At 40.5% G+C, this 27,541-nt stretch overlaps 1 protein-coding gene across 5 annotated transcripts in view; it reads right to left on the reverse strand.

The window, feature by feature from the left end:
* Positions 1 to 752: 752 nt before the first annotated feature.
* The window catches only part of ASH1L (ASH1 like histone lysine methyltransferase), a 66,974-nt gene continuing 40,185 nt past the window's right edge, over positions 753 to 27,541 (reverse strand). For 3 of the 5 annotated variants that reach the window (XM_086768431.1, XM_086768427.1, XM_086768428.1), the window contains exons 7-28: positions 25,788 to 25,882; positions 22,309 to 22,382; positions 20,702 to 20,747; positions 20,370 to 20,478; positions 19,808 to 20,014; positions 18,655 to 18,801; positions 17,597 to 17,705; positions 17,247 to 17,408; positions 16,943 to 17,037; positions 16,529 to 16,686; positions 14,232 to 14,384; positions 13,730 to 13,784; positions 13,495 to 13,627; positions 12,804 to 13,052; positions 12,270 to 12,356; positions 11,912 to 12,002; positions 7,523 to 7,661; positions 6,744 to 6,916; positions 6,087 to 6,253; positions 4,828 to 4,868; positions 3,795 to 4,096; positions 753 to 3,041 (exon numbers count right to left, since the gene is read on the reverse strand). In XM_086768431.1, coding sequence (XP_086624557.1) covers positions 2,950 to 3,041; positions 3,795 to 4,096; positions 4,828 to 4,868; positions 6,087 to 6,253; positions 6,744 to 6,916; positions 7,523 to 7,661; positions 11,912 to 12,002; positions 12,270 to 12,356; positions 12,804 to 13,052; positions 13,495 to 13,627; positions 13,730 to 13,784; positions 14,232 to 14,384; positions 16,529 to 16,686; positions 16,943 to 17,037; positions 17,247 to 17,408; positions 17,597 to 17,705; positions 18,655 to 18,801; positions 19,808 to 20,014; positions 20,370 to 20,478; positions 20,702 to 20,747; positions 22,309 to 22,382; positions 25,788 to 25,882 — 2,884 coding nt within the window. In that variant the 3' untranslated portion in view covers positions 753 to 2,949. The other 2 variants (XM_086768429.1, XM_086768430.1) reach the window with 2 other exon arrangements.

Raw genomic sequence — 27,541 nt, forward strand, 5'->3', positions numbered from 1 at the left:
CATCCCTCTAACTGCTACTGGTTCGGTAGCAAAGGCAACCATGCTGCAGCCAATGGGCTGTGTTCTTCGAGGCTAAAGCCACTCTTTTTATTCTGTTCTCATTTTCATCTCTCTCTGGAATTTTTTGCTCACAGACAAGGGATAGTGTATCTTAATTGGAATGTTATTTGGCTTGCCTTAAGTAGGTTTGATTGAATTCCACAACTGGCTCTGGACTTTGAAATGGGGGTCAAGCCAGCAGGATATAAATCCAGGTACTTTCTTTCTCTCTCTGTCTCTTTTAAACTAATAATAATAATAAAAGAAGCACTGCAATTCTTGATGTTGTGGCTCTAGTATAAAAGGAAGACAAACGTGGGGGGTCAAGCATGGCATTTTAATGACCATAGAGATTCAGGCTAGGAAATGGAAAACAAAAAGAAAAACCACTAGATTTGTAGACATAATGGTTCCAGTACCGAACTGCCGTTCCATATGGTCATACAGCCTCTGACTACCAAACAGTGACTCTCTGCTGATGCTCCTGTCTGCACGCACACTGCCACCATCCCTCCTGCCAAGGTCTGACCAGGAGAACCATCAAATTAAATCCTCGCAGAACACCGCCACCCATCAGGCGATCGAACATTCGAAAGAGAGGGGCAACACCCCCTGTAAAAGAGGCTGTAAGAGTCAGAACACGACAGCTGCCACTGAGACAAAGAGGCAAGAAAAGAAAATCAAAGACGTGTCAAAGAAAACCCCACAAGTCATCGATAGGAAAAGATTTTCCATTTAATACTAGACTCTCTCAGGATTGAGATGCAGGCTTTTTATGCAATTACATCCAATGTTAAAATTGGTAATACATAATTTACAAAGATTAACATCAAAACAATGATCTATTTAGATATGCTTTGTAAAAAGGAAATATATTAGCAGCATTTATTTTCAGCAATCACACAGCCTACACCCATGCAGACTAAGAGTTCATATCTATTTGCAATAATGTAGTGCTTCCTGGTCTTAAAACAGCGATCCTGGTGACACACTGGTCTTCTCGTTATTATAAAATAACCGAAAAATAAAAAAAGTCATTAATTTCTACACCAGTAAGAAAAACAATTCTTTGCACTTACCTAACATTTGATTGTCTAAAAAACATTTTGTTTAGTCTTTCAACAAAAGAAAGATAAAATGACAGAGCTAGTGTCTCGCTTCTGTACGCACTTTATTTTTTAAAAACTTTTTAGTGTTTAACACCATTTGAGACAATGATTTCTGTTTTAAACTAAATGAGACAACTCAAGATTTTGGACATGCGATATTCCTACTACACGCATGAGTATTTTATACTCAGGGTTCCTGGTACTGTACAGTGCTTCTCTACAGTAAGAAAATATTCCAAACTATTTTCTTATTTCTTTTTTTTTAATAAAATATTTTTTCTCAAAGGGTTTTTTCCTTTCTTTTTTTTTTTTTCTTTTTAAATCAACACATAAAAGTTAATGGAATGAGTCATGTTCCACTAAGAGTAAAATAATTATAATAATAACAAGAATGTACATTAGGACAAGCTTGGTCCATTAAAAAGGAACATGTAACTACTGTATTGCTTTACATCCACGCAGCAGATATATACAACTTGGCACATTAAAAACTGGTTTTCTTAGAAGAACATCTAAAACAGGACTGTATATGCATATGTACGTCTGAAAGACAAAAAAGCAAAGCCATTTCAAAGGGGCAGCGTACGCCAGCCACCCCCTCCCTTTGCCACAGCCTGGCCCTGGACCAGAGACAGGCGACAGCTCCCTGGCTCCGCAGGCCGGGCAGGTCGTCGGGCGCAGCACTGGTTAGTGCTACGTTATGGCAATCGCGGTGTCGTGCGGCGAGAAATCAGTGCCTCGGCTGTTGCTTTCAGGAATAATACTTTTCATCGGGGCAGAGAGAGAGGGCGGTGTCAGGTACGCTGTCTCTTAATTTAAGAGACGGACATTTTAAGCTGTACAACCAGAACACAAGAATAGTGTTAGCCGTTGATATATTCTACAGTTCACAACAAATACTCGCTCTGAATACTGCTTGACGGTTCATGTAGTGAAGGTTTCATTTTTTTTTTCCTTTTTCTTTTTCTTTTAACAGATTTTAATTTGCACAACACACTAGACACACAAGAACCACAGCTTATCAAAAAAACCAACAGCAATGGTGTTGTCAGGATTTGACTTGCTTTATAAAATTTCTCTGAAAAAAAAAGTGGAAAAAAAAAAATCACACCCTGTCCCCTCCCCCCTCTCTGACACAGAACAAGTGCCTCAACCAGCCAACTCCTGCTTTGCTCCGAGGTGACTTTGGAAGTTTCTCCTTGTCACAGACCAAAGGTACATGTGTGCACTGGCCGTTCCACAGTGACCCTTTCACATGTTGGGTACACTTCTCTCTTCTTGGAACTTGTGCAAATCAGAGGCCACAACTTTAGGGCAGCCTTTAATTTTAAGCCACTGAGCCTTCCCCCTCCCACCATTCACTGGTATGGGCCATGGCGGTGCCAACAGTATCTTGTACAATCACAGATTAACTGGTGAACATGGGGAATATCCTCATCAGAGTAAGTCAGTCCTTATCCTTCTTACCTCCCCATTTCAAATTTTTTTTAAAATTTTTCCTCTGAGTGGGAATATCAAGCAAAAATAAATTAAATTTGACCATCCTGGACAATAACCACAAGGTTTTTCTCAGTACCTAACATCAATACAAGGCACGCCCAACAACACACACACCGTAAGAGCACTGCAGAGCAGGGCAGGGCAACCTGCCAACCCAGATATCTAAGTGCTAACTGTTTGTATATTTGTCAGTTTTCTGCTGCCCTCTTTTCCTTGGCTGGTGCAGAGGAAGTTGGGCTCCTGCCCTCAGTCCTCAGCAGATCTTGTAGCAGACTCCAGACCACAGCTTCCTCTGGTGGCATCACTTCCTGAAGCTGCTCTCCGGGACGGTGAGAGTGCGTCGCCTCAGTTTTCTTCCTGATCCTTCCTCCAGCAAGTAAGTGACATCAATAGCTGCAACAGACCACAGGCTTCTGGTAAAGAAGGTGACAGGAGTAACAAACAGTTTTGCTGTTTCCCTATTCACGGCTCTTTCAAGGGCGTTTCCATCCACAGCGGTGTTCAAAACTCCGCTGGACAAGGTGCTGAGCAATCTGATTTAAGGTTGAAGTCAGCCCTGCTTTGAGTCATGTTTGGACCAGATGACCTCCAAAGATCCTTCCAACCCAATTTATTCTATGAGTCCATGAATATTTTGCATTAAATCCCAGAACATGAAAGAGACTGGACAGAGCTCATCCTAGGTTTTAAATTAAAAACAGACACGTACTTAACCACTGCTACCTCTGGACCCTCATTCTACAGGTTAGACAATATCTACAGAAGTTACTTAGAACTCAGGGGAAAACTCATTAAAGGTCGAAAGAGATTTTCCAAATTCTCTTCAGTATTTCTTTGCATGTCTGTTAAGTTTCTCAATTGTAAACATGAATAATGGGGGGAAATCTGTCTTCAGAGTGTTCGTGGTTACTAAAAATATTACAGAAAACACTGTCAGTTGCAAGACATTTCATTCGGAATCAGTGGAAACTGCTATTGTTGCAAAAGAAAACATTACGGCAAAGTAAACTAATTATATTAATAAGGTCTACTACTAGCAACATGTTCAAACAAAAGTATTTATTTTATCAATATGGTCTGCAGTGAACTAAAAAAAAAAAAACAGTAGAAGAAATACTATTATGTAACCGTCACATAAAATCTCACCATTTTTCCCTGGGATTTTATCTAAGAGGTTTAGCAGGATTTGATTAAGTCTCTCTCTCTGAATATGCCGCCTTTCCTCGGGAGTGCACAGCTGCCTTGTATTGGAATTGCTTTCTTCCGCCTTTTTATCAGTTTCACAGGTCTCACTGGAGACTGCCTCTTTTTCTGGCTCCTCTAGGCTAGGCATCTCACTTGAAGTTTGATCTTGGTTTCCTAATACATCCTCAATGAGTGGAAGAGAATCTTCCTCTTGGTTCAAGTCTTTAATCTGTGGTTTTGAGCGATCTGTTTTCCAGGATGATCTAGCAGGAAAAGAAGAGTTTAAATACCACAGTTTTTCAGACACTCACCTGAAAGGCCAATTACTAGTGAGTCAAGGACTTCTTGGTAGGTAGGGGACTTTCTGGAATGTCAGTCATTTGACATAATACATGCACTGAAACCCACCAGTTATGATCTATGGGAGCCTATGTTCCTATAACCTTGCTTGCATAACGTCAAATGCAGTCTTTTAAAAACAAGTTGCTTTTCAATTTCAATTTGTAAAGGTTTTAATCTTCCAAAACAGCTGAGTTCAGTGCTTACTGATGTTTTTCTGCAACAGTCATGGCTCCTGATGGGTATGTTTAAAGACTCTAACGGAACTGAGAGAGTGCATTGACTCTGGTTCTTGTTACAATGCACACGTGTGCAGTCTGCTCAGGGATCCGATCTCGCTTTGTGCAGGAAGGCCGGATGCTCTTGTCCTGGGCTGTCATTTCCCACATCCAGCTGCTTCTGCTAACTTTCAAAATAGCTTCTGTACTCTTCCTTACATACAATATTAAGGAACACTAAGGCTGCTTCTATATTCTATTCCTCCTCACTTGTTCCCTCTTACCTCTTTGAAAGTTTACAGTTCTGCTTTAAATAATTTAAATTTACTATTTCCATAGCACCTAGGGGAAATGGGTAGGAAAAAGAGTGGACACTTGACAAACAAATAGGATTATCTCATCTCTTCTCAGCGAACAAACTGGCAGGTAAGACTCACCTGCCTCCATTTCTCTTGTAGTTGTCTGGTACATAGTGAGGCTGTAACAACAATAAAGATTATGGTTAATCCCAAATGCAATCCACAGTGGAAGAAAGCACTATGATTATTTTGCATTAACTCCCAGAACACAGAAGAGACTGGACAGAGACTGGTCTGTGTAATACTCTGGAAATACCAATACAGGCCTGGCCTATCTGACGCTTTGGAAATGCCAATGCATGGCTGGCATATCTTGCACAACAGACAGATTCAAATGAAAAGGCACAATCGTGTAATAAGGATAAATTAGAGCTAGACTTATTATCTGATTCTTCATATCTTCTAAACAAATTTCAAGCCATAGACCGTCATGATAAAAATTATCTCTACTTTCTGCATAGCAGAAGTTTGGAACCATCTCTAAACCTACTACAAAAACCTCTCTGCTTCCAGGAGAAAAGTGCGTACTTGCAAAAGATTGGCCAGATCTGATACCTCCGCACTCAGAGACAAAGTAGTGCTGTGTAGGAGGACGTGCACAATGAAGGGTTGCTACTTCCACGGAATAGGGGAAAATGAGACAGGGAAATTAACAGATATTCAGATGGAGGATGTTAAGCAAAACTGTACTTCATGATTTTGCTGCCTATCTCACTGCTGTTTTTTTTGATAAAATACCAATTTTCAGTGACAATTATAAGTATGCAGTGTGTCATTTGACAGAGCATGGAAATGGAAATAGGAAAACACTGCTTTTCTGTATTGGGAATCACTATTCCAAGGTACTGCTGAAAATAATTTTTTAAGCAAGTTTATTAAAATACGGAGTAATTACACCAAAGAAGAGAAAGCCTGATACAGAGAGGCTAACAAACTCACTATTGGAGTCAGTGGACTATATGTTGTGTGATTCTCTGAAGTGTATACAATTATTTCACAGTTGCAGAATTGTGACTGAAAAGTGAATTTTTGTATTTCCTTCACTCAGAGGGGCTTAAATGAAATCAGCATCTAGAAGCCACAATCTCCAAACTTACACGTCCAACTTATACAACCATCCATTCAATATCTGTTTGCTTTTGAACTGCATATTCTCTGTCTACAGTTTTTCTTTCCAAGCTTTCTTTCTAGCTGACTTTTCATCCAGACTGTGTATGCTTATGTGTAAGCTTCCTTCGGTTTACCAAGCTTTATTCATAAACAGAGAGACAGGGGTTTCAAAAAATACACACAGTCTTTTAGTAAAAAGTAAGGATGCTAGGAAACAAAACACTTACTGAAAAGTCTCTCTTAGGTGTGAGTTTCTTGGGGAAGTGGTCAAAGGCATAGGGCTTGGTGCAGACAGGATAACGATTTCGGTGGATCTTGTAGAAGAGATGAGCTGATTTATCAAGGCGGTAATCACAGATATACACATCCTGCTCCTTCACGCCTTTTGGCCTCCCTGTAGTTTCAAAAAAAAAAAGCACGTGGGAAAATGTGTTCATCAGATTCAAGAGGAAACACGTGGTATACCAGAACAAGCTGTACACAGCCTCAGAGAAGTAGGGGCTGTCAGAGTGGGATGGCAGGCATTCTTATTTGTTCTCCTTGATTCAGAATCATAACAGCAGACACATTGCTAGTCCAATTTAAGAGGAAAACCTATATACTCTAATCAAACAGTACCCAAACTTTCACAAAACCTATTATCAGCTGCCATTGCTTTCTCTTCCTTGCCCACCATAATCCCATCCTGCTGCTGTCTCTTCAGTACTGGTCCTCTTAAAACAGAAATCACCGTCCCAGTGATAAAGCAATAGCATTTCCTCAGCTCTGATACCCTGTAAACACTGGCTACTGCCTTTTTACAGCAGTAACTTATTTTAGCGTACTTCCCAAATTACTAGAAAGGTGTATTATACTTAATTTCTCATTCCATTAAGTTTCCTTACCTTTGCAGTAGGTGTATAGGTCAAGAACACAGCACGTTCCCACCACAGCCTCTAAGGGGATAATTTCATACAACGGCACCCGGAAGAGCTCATTGTGATAAAACTTTCGAGAAGGGGAATGATGTGTTTCATGTGGACGGAAATAATGATGACCAAATGCAAACCGCTCCTCTCTGTTTGAAGGTGTAAAGGTAAGAGAAAGAGAGAAATAAAAGGAAAGGGAAAAAAAAAGACTATTTCTATAAGTCCATGATACAACTTTACTTAACACCCTCCACTTAACTTTGAATTATTTATCTTGCTCTTTTGCAGTGACTGTGACAAAAAGCAAAGTTACATGAATATTACACATTCAACTTTATCCCCTTCAGTAAATGGAAATACTCCTAGTGTGATTTTTAGGAACACAGCAGTCTTGGTGTGCTGCTATCTACGGGGCATATGGATTTAATCATGTTAGAGTGGCTTAGTGTGGCTTAGCAAGCCAGCGATGGCTAGCTGAGCCAATTCAGCTGTCAGTGCGTATCCTCAGCTATTCCAACAGCAAGGAAAGTGCATCAACTCGTATCTCTTATCCCTTACTTAAACCTCCAACCTTACATGTTTTTACTTAGCAGTTGTGGAGCACAAGCAGAGACTGGTGGGAAATCATCAAGCCTTTGTAATTGAACCGTGTTCAGTCCTGCATTTTTAAGCTATGACAAGACTTCCACAAAACTACTGTGTTTTAACAGGCAGGTATATGGAACGTCTAAATTCGAAAGATGCCTTGAACATACTTCTCATTTTTCCAGAGTTTTTCAATGCGGAAAATATCGAGTTTCTCCCTGTTGATGTGGGACAGCAGCCGATACGACTGCCGGACAGGGTGTCCATCTGGAGTTCTACGGCTGTCTCTCATCAGGTAAACACAATCACCTGGTAATAGGCACAAAATACACATCTGTAAAGAGCTTTTCATGAGTCCAGCACACCAAAAATAGAGGAGTAAATGGTTTCATTAAAACTAACATGACAGAGCTACCTAATGCTGAATTGTAGAGTGATGCAAAACGAACGCAGAACCCGCAAAAGGAGGAAAGGTTACCTTGATCCTTTTCACAAGAGCTTTATAGCAAGAACTAAACATAACTTGAATTGTATGCCTAGACGGAAAATAGTAACGTTACGAATCAAGGTAAATTACGGCAGACCGCAGGATATGTAACAAAGTAAGTTTTGACTAGGAAAATGTGTAGAAATGAGTGACAGCTGCAATGTTTAAAGAAAAAAATCTTTAAGAGAGAAGATACTTAGAGAGATTATTACTAAGGAAAAAATCATTGGCTGAGAAGCCCCAAGCCTTTGATTATTCCAGCAGAACTGAAATAAGATGCATAGGTCAGGAAAGGTAAACAGAACTCCAAAAAGGGCTGACCAAAAATGACATTCCTGGCAACCAAAAAAGTCTTTCCCAAGTGCAACCCCTAAACAGGTCCTTAATTTCTATTTATTAATTTCATCCCATGAGCAAATTAACTGTAATGGCTCTGCTCCGATCTGCGAAACAGCATGAAAAGTACTTCCTCTCCACCGCCCAGACCTGACTGCCATTCTTACTTGTACACTGCACTTTTCTTTGTGACAGTGACTATCTTTTGATAAGGTGAAAATACACTCCTCTATTCAAAAAGCCTTTCTCCTTTAGGAAAAAAGCTTTAATCAATAATGTTCACAAAGAACCTGAAGAGTCTCAGAGGAAGAACATTTGGGAAACTTGAAGTATTACTGAAAATACCGTCGGATTTAGTGTACAGTATTTAAAAATTTATTCCATGTTTTCAGTTATTTATCTCACAATCAACAAAAACCTGGAGGTCCCAAGCCATCAAAACTTAAGAAAAACTACCTTGGGTAAGATCAAAGGTCATATAGCATAATATTCTAGCTAGAAAAGTGGGCAGTAGCAGGTGCTTAGGAGAAAAAAGCATAGGAATAAGGCATGCATAGGAAGAGCCTTCCCATGGTAATCCCTTCAGGCTTCCTTTAATCTCTGTTTTATGGACTTCTAGAGCTGAAGGCTATACCTGGACCACTGCACATAAACAGGCAGGGACTGATACTCCAAGAGTTTGTCTGATCTTTTTGGAACCATTTATACTCTTGACCTCTACAACTTCCGGTTGCAATGCTTTCCATAGATATCTTTTTGTGAAAAAACCACTTCCTCTTGTTTAAATATGTTGCCTGCTAGTTTCAGTGTTTGTTCCCTAATTCCTACATCGTTGCACCTTCCTATGCCACTCGTGATTTCACAGACCTTTATCATATCACCCTCCAAATCATCTGCGTAAACTCTGTTCCCAGCAAAGACGTTTCATATCCGATTATCTTTGTCATCATGCTTGTTTTTACACGTAGCAAGATATTCTTTTTGAGATGGGATGACAAGAATAGTACGCAGCATAGAATCACAGAATGCTTAGGGTTGGAAGGGACCTTCAAAGGTCATCTAGTCCAACCCCCCTGCAAGGAGAAGGGACATCTCCAACCAGATCAGGTTCCTCAGAGCCTCATCCAGCCTGGCCTTGAACGTTTCCAGGGATGGGGCTTCCACCACCTCTCTGGGAAACCTGAGCCAGTGTTCTATAACTCGCATTGTAAAAATTTTTTTCCTAATTTCCAATCTAAATCTACTCACCACTATTTTAAAACCATTACTCCTCGTCCTATTGCAACAGGCCCTACTAAACAGCTTCTCCCCATCTTTCTTGTAGGCCCCCTTGAGGTACTGGAAGACCGCTATCAGGTCTCCCCGGAGCCTCCTCTTCTGCAGGCTGAACAGCCCCAACTCTCTCAGCCTGTCCTCATAAGAGAGGTGCTCCAGCCCTTTTATCATCTTTGTGGCCCTCCTCTGGACCTTCTCCAACTGGTCCATGTCCTTCTTGTGTTGGGGGCTCCAGAACTGGACACAGTACTCCAGGTGGGGTCTCACCAGAGCAGAGGGGGAGAATCACCTCCCTCGACCTGTTGGCCACGCTCCTCTTGATGCAGCCCAGGATGCCGTTGGCCTTCTGGGCCGCAAGGGCGCATTGCCGGCTCACGTTGAGCTTCTCGTCCACCAGCACTCCCAAGTCCTTCTCCTCAGGGCTGCTCTCAATCCATTTCCCGCCCAGCCTGTATTTGTGCTTGGGATTGCCATGACCCAGGTGCAGGACCTTGCACTTGGCCTGGTTGAACTTCATGAGGTTGGCATGGGCCCACCTCTCCAGCCTGTCAAGGTCCTTCTGGATGGCGTCCCTCCCTTCCAGCGTGTCAACGGCACCACACAGCTTGGTGTCGTCGGCCAACTTGCTGAGGGTGCACTCTATCCCACTGTCCATGTCGCCAACAAAGATGTTGAACAGGGCTGGGCCCAACACGGGCCAGACATTACTAACCACTGAAATAGTGGTTAGTATTGTTAGTATTAGTATTCGAGACCCTCTGTCTCGAAAAGGGAGTTTACAGCTCTCAGTTTTGAAGGAAAAAATGTGGCTGCTATTGCTGGTGCATCAGAGGTAATGATGTAAGACAGCTTCTGATTATGTGGGTTTTCCAGGATCCATTTTGACATCTGTTTATCAACTCGCATCTGAGGTAAAACTCCTTGTTCACTCTGCAGGATGTGATGGACCAACTGATCAGATCTATTTGCATCAGCTCCTGGTTTTATGTGTTAGGTAATTTTTGCAGAGGAAGCACATCTGTAGTATATAACTCAACAACCTCATGTAGAATTGTCAAGAAATTAAAACACAAGTCCTCCAACCAGAGACTGAAGGCCTCTCACTTATTTATGGGATTTGTTCTCAGTAAAGTGTGTACACTCACACAGCCGGAAGCTTTTCAGCCTTGTTCCTCAAAAACATGAGTTCTCAAGCTTGGAACCGGAAGACAAACTAATTCAACATACAGACACATCTCCCCAGCAGTGAGGGGGGACCACCTTACAAAGGAAGGCAATGGTCTCAAAAGCACTTTCAGTCTTTGTCACGAGATCAGCCTCTTTCTAATGCACAACATAAAGGAAAAATGTAATGGTCCACAGACAGAGTGACTGCAGGGCTGAAGGTCACTACGGTCTCTTTTGCCTTGGAATCTGTAAATTACATGACCTTTCAGAAACCAGTGGGAGTAAAGAACTGTCTCTTCTACTGTGTCCAAGATGCCTTATATGCCTGCGTGCCTGCATCACAATTTCTATAGGCAGGTGTCATGCCTCCAAACTTTTGGTACGTAAGGACTAACATTTCTCTAACCAAGATCAGATTAAAGGTATGTGAGTGAAATACAATGTGTCATGACAAAAATTACCCTAATGCTATGAATGATGCGAAGATCCCACAAAATCCACCTAAAACATAATCCATTTTAACAGAAAACGTAAAAGCAAGTACCGATACAACCCTAGCACGTGAGTTACTCTCCAGCAAGGAACCCAGCATAAAACAAGAAATAAGAAAACCAAATGGCTAAACTCTAGACAGGACAGGCAGTGCAGAGCAACAATGAAAAAGGAAGACTAAATACAAATTCTAGAATCCTGTACAGGTTCTTTGACCCTGGGTTGTTTTTTTTTTTATAATTCTCTTCTTTCCTAAAGACTTTCCCATTCCTCTCTAGCAAACATACCAATTGGTTTTACTAATTCAAGAACAGTTCTCTTAATAATTATATAGGCTTCTTTCTAAACTTGTATGTATCTGTAGGATTAAATAAAAAAAAAATAATCAGTGAACTGAATTATGTGGCCGTGTAGCTGTCTCTGAAAGAAACAGGGCTTTGAAGCAATGTCCAGAAAGATACACTTTAGGGAACAAACAAGCAGCAAGTTGGATGTTTTAATGACCATTCTACACTAAAATACTGAATGCCTAATAGTCTTCTTTGCCTTTACTTCTAAATGTTAACTACCAGAAGTTGGGTCAGTTCCTTCTCCGGCTGGGAGGAAAGCGCTATCTGTGCTAAAGGTAATGTTTCTTCATCAACCAGCCTGTGAGAATTCTTACTATGTGTCACTCCCATAATAGCAGAGTGCAGCTTTCAACTTGTAAAAAGATAAAAGCATTTCAAATAGGGTGATGCCAGAAATCTCTGTACACTCTTATCTGATGGAAATCACAGCAGCCACCAGTGCTAACACATACCTTGGCGCAGCAGCAGATCATCCCGTAATAAGCATATATAATAAACACAGCCAGGCTGAGCATAATGGGGACGCGGAATCATGGGAACCTCCTGGATGAAGAAAGAAAAAAGGAAGGAAATTCTGACATGCCCACCACAATCAGTGCAAGAACGGGGCCGATATCCTTTTAGAAACAGGCAGAAATGGACAGAGAAGAATTGACACTTAACGTGATTAAACCTAAACCAAGGAAGCGACACTATAAACTGAAAATCCCACATGGGTCTTGCCAATCTCAATAAATATAAATGCACGAGCTGCTTTAGTTTATAACTGTAGTAACAAAGATGAGACTTTTTTGTTCGTTTGTTTTTTACCCTGTTCACAGATCGAGGTTCACACTGCTCACACAAGTAGTGTTCAACATCAGAATTCACACCCATACAGTCACAGTGCTGCCAGACCTAGAAAAACAGATACAAGCCAATTAGAAATTCTTGCGATAGATTTATTTACAAACTGCATTTTCTCAAAAATATTAAGGAAAGCAAGAAAACAAGCTTCCCAAAGGAAATTCAAGATTTTATTTGAACTATTTCACATATGTCAGAAGACAGACAAGATCCCCATGCAATTGTTTGTGTAAAAGCCCCAAATGGTTGAAATTAATTCTGCTCGCCTAAAGACAGGAGTTGCTTTAAGTTTAAAAAAAGTGCTAGCTCCTCTACATAGAAATACAAGTTGCATTTCCTCAGTGAAAACAGATATTCTAATTTCTTTTGGAGAGGAAATGAAGGTCTGAAGAGGTAATTAATGCTACTGGCTACACGGAAACTGCTGGTAAAAGTTCCACTGGTTATGGAGAACAGAAAAAGAGCACCAGGCTCCATTTTGTGTTCCCTCTTTCTCACCATGCACTTTTCACACTGGATCATGAGTCCTTCATCTTTGTAAAGGCCACAAATGCAACGGATCACATCCTCGTCCTTCTCATGCCCATTTTCTTTTTCACAGACAGATGTCTCGCTGCTGTCAGCTTCACTTGCTGTTTCTCCCACAATTTCATCAATTTGGGCAGATGCCTCATGGCGAGCATTGTAATACGCCTTCCGTAGCCGGCATACATCCCGCCCAGTTGGAGATTTTCTGCCATAGTATTTCTGAATAAAAACAAAACAAAGAAGCATTTTTTTTTTCCCCCAGGTTCCATGCTTTTGCTACATTCCTCCTGTCTACATGCACCCTTAAAGGTATTTTCACTAAAGCTGCGTTCATCAATGTGGTACAAATCTGTCCCTCTGCTTCTTTATTTTGAACAGCAGGTCCACGTATCTTACATATGCCACTGAAGAACCAGGTACCTCTTCCAAAAGGTACTGAAATTTCTTTAGGTTAGCATGTCTTGACTGTTGATTTTCTGACCTAAGGTGACCAAAAAGCACGAAGAGTAAGCTGAAGCACATGAACTGCTATCAATGTCTGTTCATCGAAAACAGATCATCACCAAGTTCTCTTCCTCTAAAACAAGTAAGTCAGATAGAGCACTAAACTGGGGTATATCCCCACTGTTTATGCAATAGCTTTACGGCGAGAGAGCCTCACCTCTGCATTCCGGAAGACCTTCAGCATGTCCCCATCAAAAGCTTCCACAGTTTTATAATAGCCAGTCAAGATCTGCTTCTCAATTGTGACAAGGTCCAGTGGGTCAGAGATCTTTTCATAATAGTCTGCATTTCTAAAATGGGAATGTATGCACGATGTCATTTTCACTAGCATTTCAAAGATGTGCAAATCCATTATAGAAAACTATGGGTTTCTCTGAGAAGCAAGTACTTACTTTTTCTTTGGGGGCAGATTCAGGAGGGGAGCTGCAAGAGCCTGCCTAGAGGAATCTGTAACAGGAGCACACAGTTTAGCAACATTTACTTGATTAAAACTTAAGACAACTAACTAACAACATTCAATCTAAGTTTAAAAAAAGGCTACTATCTGAGGTACAGGGAATTGAAATGCTTTTGCATTTCTAGAAGTTGGATGCTGTAACCAGACTACATGTATCAAAATGGAGGATAGTTTCCTTGCAATTCTGTCAATTGTACCATTTTGCTGGACTACTGGAAAATCAGTTTAAAAGGACAGCAATATCTGCAGATTCTGGTGGCAGACGAAGGAGCTGAGGATAAAGCAAAGTGATTACTGGTAGCAGAAGAAAGGGAAAAAAAAAAGGGAAGGTTATTTAAGATCCTGAAATAAACTCTTCTTTTTCTAGTATTTTCTATTCACTGTTCCAAAGGCTGCAAAAGTCTCCATGGAGACTATTTTAGGAGTGTCAACTTCACCTTTATAGGATATGATGCTATCACATATTTCCTTGAAGATTTGTGCTAGGCGGGCAGCACGAGCCACTTCAATATTCTCTTCAGCTGCAGCCAAGCGTCGTGTTCTCACAGAGCGGGAGGTCTGAAGGGCTGAAAACTGGGTCATGAAGACATCTGAAAGAGGGCAAAAAAGAATTATCTCTAAACAAAAAGTTAAAGATCAAATTACAGCATCTTTTCCCATTCAGTGACTCCATCACCAATTATTAAAATTAACACATTTTCTAAGCTACTATAACAGTAAAAGGCTTCAGTTTTGTTGTAGCTCAGCCCCGATCGGGACCAGACTATGCAGTCTCTCTCTCAGTCCCCCCACCCTCCGAGAGAACAGGGGGAGATGATATAAGAAAAATGGCTCAAAGTTTGAGAGAAGGACAGGGAGAGATCCTTAAAGTTACCATTACAGGCAAAACAGACTTGACTTGGGGAAAACTATTCATTTATTTTTGAAACCAAAGCAGGATAATGAGAAAGAACAAGATAACCTCCCCCCACCCCTCCCTCTTCCCAGGCTTAACATTATCTCTACTACCTTCCCCCCCGAGCGGCACAGGGGGGAAGAGGGAATGGGGGTAACAGTCAGTCCATCACATGTTGCTTTACGCCTCTGCTTCCTCGTTGGGGAAAGAACTCCTCACATTCCTCCCCTGCTCCATTGTTGGGTCCCTCCCACGGGCCACAGTCCTTTGTGAAACTGCTCCGGCGTGGGTCATCTCTTCCACGGGGTGCAGTCCCTCTAGAACAGCTGTCCCAGCGGGCCCTCCACAGGCCACAGCCTCCTTCAGGCATCCACCTGCCCCGACATGGGGTCCTCCACGGGCTGCAGGGGGATCTCTGCTCCTCTGTGGGCCTCCCCGGGCTGCAGGGGCACAGCCGGCCTCACCATGGTCATCACCTCAGGCTGCAGGAGAACCTCAGCCAGAAGCAGCATTACTGCTCCCTCTCCTTCTTCACTGACCTTGGTGTCTGATCCCCCTCCTCTCACAATAAATTCTTCACAACAGGCAGGCAGACACCTCTCAGGGTCTCTTCACTTCTCATCTCCTCTCCACTTCTTGCAGCTGGGCCAGGCCGAGTTGAGCCCAGTTGGCTGCCCGGCGGGAGGCCAGAGGGTGAGGCCTGCAAGCCCCACAAGGCTCGCGCTTCCCCCTCTCTGCCCCCCGCTCAGCTGCTTCACATCTTCTCCTTTTTCTTTCTGTTTCCCCTTCTTAAATACGTTATCGCAGAGGTGTTATAAGGGAACATTCTGCTACCAATTGGCTCGGCCTTGGCCAGCAGCGGGTCCGCCCCAGGCCCGGCCGAGTCCACCGGACAAAGGGGAAACAACTTCTAGCAGCTTCTTACAGAAGTTACCATGGTGGCCCTCCTTCACTAAACAAAACCAGAACAAGTTTCATATTCCAAAGTAAATCAGTTCTCTCTGCTTACATGTCATCTAAATGGTTAAGCTGGTTATAAAAGTATTTTATGTTGTTGGAGCAAATACACCATGTCATTTAATTCACCCAAAACACTCACTTCACAACTACTCACGTACCTGATAGCGGGGACCAAATCCTGCACAGCTGTGAAGATTACGGTCCTACGAATAAAGCGCTATTTTTGGAGTAGGATTAATACATGTTTTCTGATAGTCATATTTTGCCCTATTCCTGTAACTGACTGCAGGCCAAAAAGCTTTTTCTCTGAAGTCCTGAAATCCATTGAATTATGAGGATAAATGACAGTTTTTAAAGTCAGTGCAACTATTTCTGGTCTAGGGAAGCAGAAAGCAGAAAACAGCCCTTCTCTGTAAGTGTCCAGTAATGGAAAATGTTAAATATCATCCTCCTCCTCTGATAAATCGCTCTTGATGAAATGTGAGACGTGACTTCTACCAGGGCTTCAGAGACATCAGGGCTGCTGGAGGAACACAAATGGATCCAGCAACCAGACAAACAGTTTATCTAGTACTTCTCATTCCTATGAAAATAGCGTTAAGTGTTTTGGAGGAAACTGCAGAATCTGATAATGCCAAAAATACACTGAAACAGTGAAAGAGCATCTGTCTTACCCTGCTATGTAAAGACAAGGGCACACATACACAAACACACATAGGTATTGTTATCTCTATAGCACACCCCGTAGGTATTACAAAAGGTATATAGATCTTGTAGTAACTCTACATTTGATGTATGCACAGAGTTTGCTTAAACTCTTCACAGGCACTTCATACAGGTTCTCAAAGTAGCAATCTGAGGAATCTGTGTTGGCCTTACCAGATTTAATGTTGCCATCATCCCGACAGATTCCATTCCACCGGTTGTATAGCGATGTGGTATGAATATTGTCACTGACGTGCTTCACTTCCTCTTGTTTTTGTCGAATCTTTTCCCAGTTTCGTACCAAAAATACATGGTGTTTTAACACAAAATTCCTACAGAAATTAGAAAAGCATTCAAGAATCACCTTCTTACTGTAAAATTAATTCCTTAATGTGGAGAAAAAGACAGATACTTAGAGGTACACCTCTGATGCCACTGGAGAGGAATTCTACCCTAGCTGGTTAAAGGAGAACTAAGAACCTGCTTACTCAGGTATTTCATTATGACCTATCTTCTAGAAAAAAAATAATTTCAACACTTGCACAACACTCTGTTTCTGAGGAAAAATCCACTGAAATAACTCCTTACCTTTCTCTGTTAGACATGGGCTTCATCTGAAGCTGCGGTGTCAGCCTTGTTGGTGCATTCACATTTTCACTGGATTCCTCTGGGATGTGTCCCCTCTGGAAAACAGATCATTCTGATAGGCAGGAAAAACTGTGCCAATAATTTAGCAAAGCAGTAAAAGTAGATCCTCAGACAGAACTTGTACTATTTCCCTGTAGTACTTCTTTGATGTTTAAAATACACAAATACACACGGGTTAGGTCTGATGGCACAAACTGATTTCCTATTAAACTTTATCCTCAAAAAAGCTGTCTTTACTACTTACTCTCTTCTTTAGTTTGTGCTTTGACTTCCTTTTCTCTTTCGACCGTCCAGGCCTTCTGTGGGTGCTCACAGGCTGATTGCCTTTGCTTGAAAGTCCATTCATTCTCTGACTTTTACCCCCAATTATTCCTCTGCATTTGTCAAAACCACATTTGCAGAGTTGCTTTCGGGGGGGGAAAAAAAAAGATAAATTATTTTAAATAAACCCCAAAACATTTAGATTATCTCTCAATATTATAACGCAATTGTTCTGTCAAATACAACACAATAGGTTTTGTTAATTGACCCTCAGCTTTACAGAATTGTTTGTCCTTGGTGAGTTTTTTCAAGGTTTTGCACTGTGATCCTTACCTGTTTTTCAACATTAAATGAATGAAAATTGTAATCGTAAGTCAATTCAGTCCCAGCAGGCATGTCTTTAAGTGCATATAATCCAATCCGGTAAACACCATTAACAGACCTGCAGGGAAAATACAATAAAATATTCCCAATAATTAAAAAGAAAATTGTCTTTGTCCACATAGCGGAAGTGTTAGAGACAGGAAGCAACACTTCTGCTGCGTCCTGGATTATGCTTGTTCTTCTTTTGTACTGTTCTCTTGTTTATCTCTTACCATAAACTCTGAAAGCCAAAAAAGTGAACATCATATTTAGAAAGAGTAGGAAACTATGCTTCATATAGAGAAGCTACAAACTACATTGGCTGTCATGGTGGATCTACTTATCAACTGTCAAGATTCAGGCCCTCACTCTGAATCAAAAACTTACACCGAACATCACACCTCATTTCACAAAATGACTAAAATTAATTGCCTCTCCAATTCTTTTACTTATTTTTTTTTTGTGTTGAATTTTAAAATTTAGAACTTGATTACTGTTGGTTAAATCCACTAGCGTTACCTGACAACCACAAGCTGCCACCACAGCTGATTCCTATTACGACCATCCGCTATTCATTATAAATTTCTCAGAAGTACTTTCTACTGGTCTGGCACTGGATTTCTTCCGATAACACAGTACTGATACGATGCAGGGTGTACTGACATCAGACTACTTCCCTGTCTGCCTGCTTTAAAAAATATTTGAATTGCCAGAAGGAAAGAATATATACGTACAGATTATTTTACAGCATTACCTATGCTCCAAAATTTGTATCAGGCTTGTATGACAAACAGCAGTGTTGGATTTACCTTGACAGAAAACTTAGATTCTGTCTCCAAAATGTCCAGCACTTAAAATATTACATTACTTCTCTCGTGCAACGCAAGCATGATAGTAAATATTATTCACACTGTTCAGCTTGATTCCCCTTCCCATTTTTAGATCAGATTCTCTGAGATGACCTGGTTATCTATATCTTAGTCACTGGTATATCAGTCTTCCAGGAAACAGAATATTATTTTTCTTACCATTTCTGCATCTCACAGTTAGGATTACAGCTGTGGTTGATAAAACGAGCCTCATTGCCCATACGATAACTATCTATCACCATTCCACTGTCTAAATTCAGGCAATAATGATCACTGTGATTATGGTACTGTTCAATCATCCGGTTCCTAGGAAGCAACACAGGAAAGTTATTTGTGATTCTGCTTGTTGCTGCAAAGCAAACAGGGTACATAGTAATAGTGCATTCAAGAATTCTGAGAGAGGGTTTTGAAGAAAAAGCAATTACAAGCTTTTATATTTTATAGAACCATACACCTAGAGATGGAGGAAAACCATTATTATACCTATTTTTATAAGTCAAGGCCATTGACAGAGCTGGGATTAGAATTTAAAATTTGCTCTTCTGGAATGCTCCCTTTTGGGTTCTGCAGATTATTTGTATACATTTCATGTTGATAACCTGTGTGTGGAAGAGAAAATGCAAGTATACATTCTTTGGTGTGTCTATGTACGCATGTGTACAACAATCAGCCTCCCTCTTTCATCATCTGGGACTGGATATAATTTCTGGAATTACATCCATGGATTATAGCTACCTCTTTTTAGCAAGAGAGCAACAGTGACAAGAGTCAGTTGTGTTAGCAGTTATCTCTGTATGAGAAGATTGCATTTGTTTTCTGATGGAGCTCTAGGCACAGCAGGTAAGTTCCTCCAATCTCAATTATCCTATCATGCTATGCAGTTAAGACGACTACAATGTCTTTCTTTCATCGGTTACTAATGCTCCCACTTGTTCTTTTTTCTTCATACCTATCTGCAAAAGCTGATTTCCCTTCCTGCCCCATTCTGCCCCTCAATTCTATCTCGCACAGTACTCATAATTATCTCAAATTCACATTCACTTATGGCATTTGGCATTTCCAGAGCAGATGTGGGGAGATGATGCATTCCAAACACTAGTCATTCCTCTCTATTTGACTGAAAAAAACTTGGTTGATCAAAAAAGCTGAATTCTAAGCATTCCTTCTGGTGGCTGTGACCAGAAAAGCATTCTTTTTTTTTTCCCCCTTCCTCTGCCCTTCATTACTATCTAAGGATTTCCCAGCAATGATAATAGATGCTGAAGTAATTTATTGAGCCTTCCATGCTAAAGCAGCAAATAAATATTTCTACCTGAATTCTTGCTCACTAACAACTTCTCCCAGATATTCAATGATAAACTGTCCTGCTTTCAGGGGTTCTTTGGTACGAATGCCCCATCCTTTCTCCTCAGCCCGGAACCTTTCCAGGCACTGCACCCATTCATGCCTCTGTATCCGCTGATTACAACACTGTTCACCACAAGGGCAGGTGTTTGGTGAACACTCCGCAAAGATCATCCTAAAATAAAAAAAACAAAGTTAAAGGAAGGTGAACAGCATACTTCCAGATCTATCATACAAGGAAAAAAATTCTCTGTCAAATAAAAGAACTAAACAATTAAAGAACTAAAATTAAAGAACTAAAATGCTTCACTGCTATTCAAACAGTGAAATGGAGCTTTTAATGGAATCTTCCTCCGAAAAGAGGTGACAGAGCACACATGCAGCAGAAAGTTACCCTGTATGCTCTGCCACTATACTTTTATTACTGGGGTGACATTCAGCACAACTCTTTTCTTAAGATATTATTAGTTGATGTGAAATAATACATTTATTGACATTCTCTTATTATAGTCAGTCAACCTATTTCTAACCTGTTAAGACAGTCCTCCACACAGCCCTTTCCGCTGTCATCATCTGGTTTCTTACAATTGCAGGTAGTGGCCTCATAGCCAGAAAGAGGCTTGACATCCACATAGACATCTGGAGGAAAAAAAAAAACACAACAAAAAAAACCCCAAACAGGGAAAAGAATTATTTCCAAGTGAAAAACCAGAACTATTTATCTACAATATTTTCATTCTAATTACATAAAGAAAAAAAGAAGGTGGAAGTGCCTTTGGTAGGATGAAGAGCATGACAGAAAGGAGGGGTGTCATGTGAAAATTACACAGTTAACACGTTTTAGTAATAAGATTTTACTTACTAGAACGGATTTTTTTATAAAGCGGTACATCTGGCTTTTTATACAACTAAAAGGAAGGGAAAGAAAATTTTAATACATTGCATAAGTGCACCTGTTATTCAAAACAATCAGGAAAATTATGTTCTATACATACGTAACAGTTTCGTAATTACTAGAAAATACATCTGCACTCTCTTCTTTAGGTTCAGATTACATTAGTAAACAGGTCAAAAAAGTACCTGCATAAGTAGAACTTAGGCTTAATGAGTTAGCTGAGCAGTTTTTCTAACATATTGTTTATTCTTCCTATATTACCTGAACAGAGCAATATGGATAACACATATCATGCGGACAAACTATTCTGAACAACGCTGTTCTTTTCAATACTGAAAGAAGTATAATTATTTGAATCTACTTTGGAGAAAGCATCTTTGGTGGAATTGCCATGTGTCAACACTTAAAAAAGTGAAAAAGAAAAATTCAGATGCTTATCAAAACTGTGACTACAGGTAGGAGCTAAGAAAAATGCAGATTCATCTTCTAATTAGAGAAACTTCCTCTGCAGATGGAGATGACTGCAAGGAAAAGGGAAGCTTAGATCATATTTCATAACTTCATATATATTCCATGCTTTCCAACAAGCTTAAAGGAGTAATTTCAATTTATTACATATTTCATTCACATTTACTACATTAATAGCCTTCCCTCAGTGATACACATGGCAGACAGGCACTGTACAAACTATACAACCACTGCACAAACAAAACTACTCTGTAAGGGTTTTCAGTATTCTAGGTGGATAAGGAAAATGTCGAGGAAGCAGATCGCATATTTATTATTTATGTAATATTGAATAGATAAGACAGGCAGATGCAAGTAATCTTCAAAACATGGCAAGAAATTGTCCTCGGCTGAAATGTCAACAACGATCATTACTTTAAGATCAGATTTTGGTGGCATTACAAAGAGTAGTTGGAGCCACAATCACCTGGGAATGTGTCTTGCTCATTTACATGTTTAAGTTACATGTCTGAGAGCGCTTTCTTGCAGTAGAGCTGGGGACAGATTTACCCTCCAGCCGTAAATCCTGTGTTAAATCACTTGGTGGAAACTTCTCAGGGAAAAATATATTCCTATTTTTAGGTTTGCACATATTTAAAGCTCTTTAAAAAGAATGTGACTGTTAAACAGTTTCTCTTCTTCCCTCAGCATGAAAATTTCAGCTTGCAAGTGAAAAATAAATTCCACTCTGCTGGGACTGATCCAAGAAAAATAAGTCCTGAAATTTCTCAGTGCTGTTGGCAGTACATCTGAATTCTCCTGAGGCGTGTCTAAAACAAGATCATTGCAGAAAGTAGGCACACTACCAAAATAAAAGTCTGCAGCAAAATTAATGACTTTTTTTTCAGTAGAAGCCCATAGGAATGCTATTTTGCAAGAAACGGAGTAATGGAAATTCTTCACATTAAATATATATGCAAATCCTTTTTTTTCCCTCATATCGTGGCAACCCCAAGAATATTCATGAATATAGGGGATATATAAACAGCTTTCATGTCAGAATCCTGCTATTTTCTTTCTAAGGCTTCCGATGATAATCTTGGCAACAGTAACGTTTTATCTTGTACCTGATTGTGTTTCCACTGCCAGAGGATGTCGTAAGGCAGCTGGAAGTCAATCCTCTTTTGTCTGAGATACTTTCCTGAAACAAAAAAGTTTCTAAGTCACAAACACTCAAATTCACATATCCCCAAGAGGAAAAAGGGCTGCTCCTATGCACACTGCCAAATCCTGATAGGGCCTCTCAACGTCTAAAAGTCAAAAAGGCAGAAGAGCAGAATCCTCCCAGAACATTTTGTTCGTCAGCGGCAAGCACGGGGAAGAACCCTCCATGACACTATCTTTTGCATTCTACTCTGTTGTCTTAGTCAGATTTAAACCTTTATCAACAGCGAGGAAAGCTGCTATCTTAGACAGGAGATGCCTGGTGAGGTAGGTGGCAGAGGGGAGCTTCCTTCTGCTTGGGGGACAACGTTATGGATGCCACTGAACTACAACAGTCACAAGTCTTAAAAGCAGCGCCAGGAACGCTGCAGGTGTTCACCTGGGAGGGGTCACTGAACGTGAGCTACCGAAGGGACAATAACTGACAAAACTGAATACAACTTTGTGTCTTACGGGAAACACTAGTAATCTCAACCTTGACACTGTCTCCTCAGCTTTTTCTGCATACACATGAATACAATGATTTAGCACACAGAACAAACATGCATGAAAAAACCTGTACGCACAGTTCATGCAAGATGTTAAATCACAATATTGTACTCAAAGAAACCAAATCAGTTTTGAAAATAGTATCCAAGCTTGTTCCTACGACCTTTACCCAAAGAGCTTTAAGAACGAATTCAGATTTGGCAAACACATTCCTAAGTGTTTTGGAAAGACTTCAAGGTGATCTGAATTTTCAGCAATAACTAAAACTCATCTTAGACAGGAGTTACTACTGTCATTGTAGATTTCGTCTCTCTTCTACAATTTACTGTCAACTCTAACCTCTTCCCAAAAGAAGGAAACAAACCCATTACATACTTTGTTAACTTAAGATCTGAGGTCTGACACAAGCGCTAAGTTAGTTCTAGCCAAGATTAAAATGTTTCCTTATCACTTTGTTGGAATGCTGTGTCACAAAATTGCAGCGAGAAGAGTGACTAAGGATGAGTTGTCAGTCCCATATCTGATTTTCCCAGCCTTTCTAAATGTTAACAAGTGCCTTTACATTCCTCCAGCAATACTCTTGTGGTTTCACATAAATTTACACATATACCCTCACCACTGGAAAATAAAATTTATAATGTTTTCCTTACAATTTAGGAGTAAATTACTTTTCATTTTCAATGTTTTATTCATCCATAGCAGGTTCCAGGAAAGAGCTGAATCTGCTGGGAATTTGCTTTCACTTTCATGACCTCAGCGGGCAAAACAAAAGGCTCTTTCAGGTGCCCTGGCACTGTGCCTGGAGTGCACGGAAGGTCCCTCCAGCCCTTGTCAAGTGGGCACCAGTGCAGTCATCTGGCAGAGTCCTAAACCTCGTAACTCTGCTCTGCCCTTAAACCACTCTCCAGCTACCCGATATAGAGTAATCGAAGCAGCTTTATCTCCAGAGCAGGAGCTTGTTGGCGTCTGCTAGCACAAACAAATGCAAGGTCAGGGCCTTGTGAAGAGAAAAGAGAACAGGATCGTGGCACTGCAAACTGAACCTAACCATCCCGACAGATGGTTCAGTTGTGCAACGGAGTTATAGGACCCAATTCAAAAAGGAATTGAGAAAGGTCACGTTTTTGAGAATTTAAATTAACCCTTTCAGTTCTGAAACCTGTTTTGCAGTTACTGATTCACACAGATTTGTCAAACTCTTTGCCTGCTATTATCTCTCTGTAAAAATCAAAATTGTGTACGGAACAAAAAAGTTCAGTTAAAGAAGGGGAATGGATTGAGAGCAGCCCTGAGGAGAAGGACTTGGGAGTGCTGGTGGATGAGAAGCTTAACATGAGCAGGCAATGTGCCTTTGTGGCCCAGAAGGCCAACCGCATCCTGGGCTGCATCAAGAGAAGCGTGGCCAGCAGGTCGAGGGAGGGGATTCTCCCCCTCTACTCTGCCCTGGTGAGACCCCACCTGGAGTACCGTGTCCAGTTCTGGAGCCCCCAGCACAAGAAGGACATGGACCAGTTGGAGAAGGTCCAGAGGAGGGCCACAAAGATGATAAAAGGGCTGGAGCACCTCTCTTATGAGGACAGGCTGAGAGAGTTGGGGCTGTTCAGCCTGCAGAAGAGGAGGCTCCGGGGAGACCTGATAGCGGTCTTCCAGTACCTCACGGGGGCCTACAAGAAAGATGGGGATAGGCTGTTTAGTAGGGCCTGTTGCAATAGGATGAGGAGTAATGGTTTTAAAATAGAGGGGGGTAGATTTAGATTGGAAATAAGGAAAAAATTTTTTACGATGCGAGTTATAGAACACTGGCCCAGGTTGCCCAGAGAGGTGGTGGAGGCCCCATCTCTGGAAACGTTCAAGGCCAGGCTGGATGAGGCTCTGAGGAACCTGACCTAGTCAGGGATGTCCCTGCTCCTTGCAGGGGGGTTGGACTAGATGACCTTTGAAGGTCCCTTCCAACCCTAACCATTCTATGATTCTATGAATCTATGAAGACAAATCAATTAAATGTTTGTATTTGATGGGACATATATTCCTACTGAACAATGTGGAATTTCCAAAACTCCTTTGCATGACAGTACTTGAAGTAGGAAATCACAGCATTTTAAAAGCTGAAACAATTACATGAAAAATAAATCAGTCTGTTTGTCCTGGGACATGACACGAGCTGGAAAAAGGTTAGTCTGGGAGTTCAGGGCCATCCCCTCCAAGCAGTCCAGCCCAGTGGAAAGGACTTGCGAACTGCATCCTGGAACTCCATGAATCCTAAACGTTCATGCTAGCCTTAGGTTACAGCTTCTTTCTGCAGAAGGCAAAGAGAAGCCCTAAACCTCATTGCTGTTCTACCTGAGACCTCAAAACGGGGATGAAATAAAAACTTATATAATAGCTAAGTTCTTTCTCACTTTTATCTATGCTTAAAGACAGACATCACTACGTGCATGTGGACATGGGGAAATTTATTATTGCATGCTTAGTTTTTCAGATTTCACTAACAGTCGTAATCGTCTCTGGCTGTTCTACTGTAACATTAGTTTGAAAAATAGACTACTGTACTGCATTTAAGCGAAAGTATTAGAGCAGTTAAGGTAGGTTTTAAACTAGACTGGTATTTTCTTACTGTAAACAAAAACCAAGAAGAAAGTTCATGATTTAAAAAAAAAGAAAAAAAGCCTCCCTTGAGTAAAACTTTTGCACTGAAGAACACAGACAGATGAGTATGACCTTTGGTAAAGTTCTTATGCCAAAAGAAATTAATAAGCTAGTAAGGTGACAAAATAAAAAAAAAAAGAAAAAACAGAGAGAGGCAGAGAGATTGTGAAACCCAAACGGACTATTTTCATGTCACCTAAGTGCAATAGTTCTTTCCCAACAAATAAAACACTCATGTGGTACCCACCAACGTGAATAGGGGCTGGAAACAATCCATGCTCATGCTCTCCAGGAGTGTACTCGAGCTTTTCTTTCTTTAATTGTATGAGGCGGCTCTTTGGACTGTGGACGACAGTGACCAAAAAAAAAAAAAAATAAATCAGAATGAGGAATAAGCATTCATTTGAGTAAGCTGTCATTTGCAAAAACACATTTTCTGTTATAATTAAAGCACAAATGTCTAGAACATCAGCCAAGAAAACAATAATAGGAATGGTGAAAAAAAAGGATTTCCAGGTTGCTTGCCAAATACACTTACCACATTCATCTCAAAACCCGCGATTTGATTTTTCTCCTTAACTACTATTCAGGCAACACCTTATGAGACGCCACACTTTAAATTCCTAGTATGTGGTATTTGAGTAATAACTAAAATTAGAAAAATAAAAGGAAGATCAACAAATTGTATCTGATGTTGCTTGCTTAGGTGTTTGACATGTTACACATGTATAGTAGCTGCTTTCCTAATTTGCTAAGAACAAATGTTCACGTGCTACTCCTTTAGAAGGTGGTTCATCAAGAATAGTAGCAAAAGAACAGAAATCACAGTTAGAAAAAGCAATGAGACATCTCCTTTACAGAAGGAAAAAAATACAAATATGAAATAAGAATGGTTGCATGGGTCAGGAAGATGTCAAACCACCTAGCTCAGTAACCTGCCTTTTATAAACATCTCCTTGTGGCTACTGACAAAGTACGGAAAGAAAAAACTGAGGAGGTTATACTTAGTACTGCAGCCCTGCAACATTTAGAAGAGACTTTTATATACCAAAGATCAAAATTAAAGTTTACTGACATTTTTAAGGGGTTTATTTTAATAACCAGACATACATTTGAAAGCTGACTCAATTAAAAATGGGATACTGTTTAACTAGTGAATGGAAAATGAAAGTTAAAAACAAATTTTGAGGTACCGATATCAACAACTGAAAATAATTACTGAAGGTCAGAAACAGAACTGACAGATTGCAGTAATTTGTGGTTCACAGTCTTCTAATTTTCTGGATTTCTGGTACTTATTTCACAAGTATAACAAGTTACTCAATTTTAGTGAAATAAAAGCTAAGGCATACTGCTGAAACGAGGGCTCTGTTGAGCTAAATGCTGTGTATACTCTCCATTAATCAACTCTCCTTTTTATATTATATATGGGAAGCCTCTAGTTATTATGACACACTTGCATTTAACTTAATATATACCAGTGGACACATAACTATCCTAATCAAAAGGCAGTAACATTCTCTCAAACAACAAAGGTTACGTTTTTTAAATAACATGACCCTCTGCTGATGGCAGGATTCATTTCATTTGCTCCGGCAAACAGACAGCTTCTTTGCCCATCAGGCAAAAACGACATTCTAGAGAGGATTAAAAAAAAAAGCACAACTCCCTCAAAAAAACCCAACCAAACCAAGCCTCAACTCATGGCTTCTCTCCTTTCAAGTTGTGCTGCACTGAATCACTAAAACGTGCAAAGAAAGGCCATAAAGTAACTACTTACAAGACCTGGAAAGCAAGCTCTTATCAAGAGGAAAAGGAAACGTGTTTTGAAAAGGCAAAGTGTAAACCTCCATTTCCAAGAGGCAAGCAATTCCTTAAACCAAAGGCAGAGAAAAAAGGAAAAACATTAAACAGAAAGGTGACTTAATTCAAGCCAGATGTGCACCCTTTAACACCCACATATGTAGTGTAAAGGAAGCCAAGGGAAAAATAAATTACAGT

This window comes from Chlamydotis macqueenii, chromosome 28, assembly GCF_036417535.1.
Source record: "Chlamydotis macqueenii isolate bChlMac1 chromosome 28, bChlMac1.mat, whole genome shotgun sequence".
NCBI lineage: Eukaryota > Metazoa > Chordata > Aves > Otidiformes > Otididae > Chlamydotis > Chlamydotis macqueenii.